Source organism: Papaver somniferum, chromosome 4, assembly GCF_003573695.1.
Source record: "Papaver somniferum cultivar HN1 chromosome 4, ASM357369v1, whole genome shotgun sequence".
In the NCBI taxonomy this organism is placed as follows: domain Eukaryota; kingdom Viridiplantae; phylum Streptophyta; class Magnoliopsida; order Ranunculales; family Papaveraceae; genus Papaver; species Papaver somniferum.
The window spans coordinates 80,361,847-80,366,340 of record NC_039361.1 but is presented as its reverse complement, the minus strand read 5'-3'; the positions used below and the strand labels follow the sequence as shown (position 1 = coordinate 80,366,340).

At 43.5% G+C, this 4,494-nt stretch overlaps 1 protein-coding gene across 1 annotated transcript; it reads left to right on the top strand.

Annotated features, from left to right (window-relative positions):
• Positions 1–1,262: 1,262 nt before the first annotated feature.
• On the top strand, positions 1,263–1,957 carry LOC113272739. Its single transcript, XM_026522537.1, has 2 exons — positions 1,263–1,783; positions 1,897–1,957. Exons 1-2 carry the CDS (start codon positions 1,263–1,265, stop codon positions 1,955–1,957), a joined length of 582 nt encoding a protein of 193 aa, XP_026378322.1.
• Positions 1,958–4,494: the final 2,537 nt, after the last annotated feature.

The following is a 4,494-nucleotide window of genomic DNA, read 5'->3' as shown; positions in this document are numbered from 1 at the left end:
CACAGCAAGGAAGTTCCTCGGATATTTAGTGACGAATAGGGACATCGAAGTTGATCCTGCCAAAATCCAGGCCATAGTAGAAATTTCATACCCAAAGAACCTGAAAGAAGTCCAAAAGCTTAACGGTTCCCTAGCGGTGCTGGGAAGATTCATCGCTAGGTCATCAGATAAATGCAAGCACTTCTTCAACATCCTCAATAAAGGAAGCAAATTTGCGTGGACTTCTGAGTGCGAAGAAGCCTTCCAAAAGATCAAGGAATACTTGGCCACAATCCCGATCCTTCAGAAGCCTGATCCCGATGAGGTACTGGCTCTTTACATCGTGACAACCGAAGACGCTGTCAGCGCTGTATTGGTCAAAACCAATACGAAAGTCGAACAACCAATATATTACGTCAGCAAGACCCTCAATCCGGCGGAAAGAAACTATACAAAAATCGAACAACTTATACTGGCACTAGTGTGGGAAACCCAAAAGCTGAGGACCTATTTCTTGACTCACTATGTTCGTGTCCCATGTAAAGCGCCACTAGAATCCGTTCTCAAGAATGCCAGAAAAGTAGGAAGAATAGCCAAATGGAATACTCACCTTGATCAATTTAATATTGTCCACGAGATCCAAACTGCTCAAAAGTCACAAGTCTTGGCGGATTTCTTGGCAGACCTGCCCCTGGATAATGATGAAGAAGTAAAGGACGGACCAGAGGCAGAAGAGGACGGAGAAGATCTCGTCGATGTACTCGAACCCTCAATCCAGAAGAGATGGGAAGTTTTCGTCGACGGATCAAGGAACAAAGAATGTGTTGGCATAGGAATCATGGTCACTACGCCGATGAGAGATAGGATCGTGCACACGCTAAGATTGGAATTCAAGGGGCACACCAACAATATCGTGGAATACAAAGCCGTGGTACATGCCCTTCATTTAATAACAGAAATGGGGATTACCGATATACTCTTAACAAGTGATTTACAGCTGGTCATTCGTCAGATAGAACTGGAATATAATGTTTATGATGAAACCCTCTCTGCATATATGGATTTGGTTCAAACCTTAGCATCACAAGTACCCAATATCAAGTTCTGACATATTTGCAGGGAAGACCTCAGGCATGCCGATGCCTTAGCATACATATCATCTATGCTGAAGGATGCAAGCGTTGAGGCCATCAAGGTAACAAGAGTATACGAGCCTTCGGTCATTCCTCAACAATCCTTCTCTACACATCGTGAAGAGGATGTAGGGGAGGACATTGATAACGATGATGCAGATTTCTGATGCCTTTGTCGAAGATGATATCTTGTCTAGAGAAAACGAGGACGAAGATTTCAGCAATGAAGTGGATTGGAGAACCGAAGTTCACCTCTTCCTTGAACAAGGAACGCTACCCATAGATTTTAAGCAAGCCCGAAATATACAATCAAAAGCAGGGAGATACGATCTTCGGGGAGGTGTTCTCTACAAGAAATCTTTTCTCGGTCCCCTGTTACGCTGCTTATCCAGGGAGGAAGGCTATCGTATCTTGAGGGGTATCCACTACAAGGACGCAGGCAACCACAGCGGGATGAGACCATTAGCTGACAAAGCCAAGATGCAAGGATATTACTGGCCGCAGATGATACAAGACGCTGCCAGAATGTCAAGAAGAAGCGAAGAATGTCAGCGTTTCTCTAGGAGAATCCATGCCACGGCAACGAATCTAAATTCAGTAGATATCCCCTGGCCATTCTCTAAATGGGGCATAGATATCGTCGGACCCCTGGTTGAAGGATCATGGAAAAGGTGATTCTTGATTGTAGCCATGGATTAATTTATCAAGTAGGTGGAGGCCAAGATTTAGCTAGGATCATAGACGTGGACGTATTTACCTTCATTTTCCAAAATATCATTTGCAGATTCGGCATCCCCGCAGAAATTGTCTCCGACAACGGAAAGCAACTACAGGGAAGAACATAGATATGCTCTTTGACACCTTCAAGATCAGGAAAAACAAATCAACTCCCATCTACCCCCAGAGCAATGGGCAGGCCGAATCCACAAATAAGACCCTCGCCCTCATCCTTAAGAAATCATTGGATGAACAGAAGGGCCGATGGTGTGAACAGGTGCATAATGCATTATTGCCATACCAAACACTCAAAGATACGCTACAGGAGAGTTTCCCTTCCTCCTCACCTATGGAGTTGAAGTAGTTATCCCGACAGAGATCATCATGCCTACAACAAAGACCGAGGCTTGGGAAAAGAACCTTACAGAAGACATGATGTTAGAAAGGATCGATGATCTGGAGGAAATGAGGGAAGAAACGTTACAAAGAATGGAAAATTACCAACGAATATTATCCAGAGAATACAATAAGAAGGTTAAGCTTAGGAATTTTGTATAAGGACAGTATGTGCAAAGAATTATACCGCAATATCAACGAGAGAAGAAATAGGGCAAGTTATCTCTAACATGGGGAGGACCATTTGTAATACATGACATCGCAGAGAACGGATCCTACTACCTACGTAACCTAAAAGGAAAAGTCCTAAGGCACCCCTGGAAAGCTAAATACCTCAAGCCGTATTATCCATGAAGCAGCGCAGCTTTGCATCCGTGCGAAGAGTACCAGAAGAAGAAGGCAGCGTAACCGCTCGACATGTTTCTATCTTTGGACGAGGAGTAGCAGACCTCACCACATCAATCAAACAAATTTTCTGCAACCATGTTATTGGGGAAAGTAATACAAATACAATCTCTCAGGACTCCCCTATCAGCGTCTATGAGTGTAGGACCATGGGGAAGGATTCCAGTAGAAAGAGATACCCAACCAATCAATAAAGAAGGGGTTCGGCGGAATGGGTGCATGTAAATAATCCAATAATGCACCACATATCTGAGAATGCTGCACCAACCCCCATCGTTTGGTAACCCTCTGTCCCAGGGTTGGCCTACAGGGTGACAGGTTCAAAGCCAATAGTGGAGGTACATACCTACATTATTTCCACCAAACACTTTCTAACTTTCACTCATTCACTTCTTGATATTCGGAACCAATCATTATCTAAAAGAGTTAAATAAAATGACTATGCAGATAAATAAAACTGTACATACTAAAAGCAAACTTTGATCCATTGCAAGAAAATTGATTACAAGCCTAGAGAGTTAAACAAGAAATACAACAGATATACAAAAAAGGACATGAAGCTAAGTAATCAACAAAGATCAACTTTCTGCGCCAACCCAGAGGCCTACTTCCCCTCAGAATATTTAACACGATCGGTGGGAGGCTTCTTCTGTGACGAAGGGACGCTGCCACCCGAAGAAGGATCGGAGGCATATGTAAGAGGCTCAGGCATGGGACGACGGATGTACTTCTTAGCGATGCCATGCTCTTTCATAAGACCTTGCTCTATCTTAGTCAAAGCCTTGTTAACTTCTTCGGCAAGCTGACAACGAGACTTATGTGCAATAACGGTAGTCTTGAGTTCAGACTGTGATAGCGAAGACTTCACCCGCACTACTTCCTTGGTCGCTTCCTTTGCCGCTGCATCCCGAGATCCAGCCAGCGCTTCAAAGTACTTAGTTTTTCCTTGATGCTACACTAACTCAGATTGAGCTTCTTTAAGCTTCTCATTTGCAAGGCCAAGCTGTCCCTCGAGCTCTGGAAAGAAAAAATAAAGATCATTAGAAGAAAAGAATTACGAAGTTATCCACAACCAAATGAACGTATACCTTCGACATTAGCCGAAGCTATTTCAAATTCATTGACTACAGCGTCTCGAGCTTCATCAAGAAAATCATATTCGTCGAAAATTTTCTTATAGTCCACTTGAAGGTTTTTGAGAGAAAATTGGCACTCATCCAACTCTACCTGCTTCATAGAGTCTAAATGATGAAGATGGTTAACTTCAGTACTCATCTTTTCTATCCCTTTGGTGAGTCTATACATATTAACCTCAAGATCTTTCTCTGAATCTACTAAATGGGAAACATCGGCACGAGAAGCAGACAAAGCTTTACTAAGAGCATGCGCTTATGCCCTATCATCGTCTCTCTCACGAAACAACCTATGTATGTACTCCTGGATATCAGGACGATGGGGTGATCGAGCCTGACGAAGCTCAACTTCTAAGTCAGATATTTTCGCTTCCAGTCGACAAACTTTATCCCTAGACTCATGCAGAGATTGACGGGTCCACTCCGCGGCACTCTCATACTGAGTATGATCTTCGAACATAGAATTTCACAGAGATACCAAATACTCCCTCTGCTTGCGCACATCGACCAACGTCTTGTTGTGCTGATCAGTGCGACCATTCCACTTGTCGGCTTCCTTTATAATCTTTGCAACTAACTCCTTTATCCGGGAAGCTTGACGAGCTCTCTCACCTCGGAGCCATATTAATTCTCTGGAATCGTCTGCTGAAGACGGGGCCGTCTAACTCATAACAAACACTAGAAAATGAAGACGAAGAAAAGGAAAGGAAACGAACCTTTGGACAATGCAC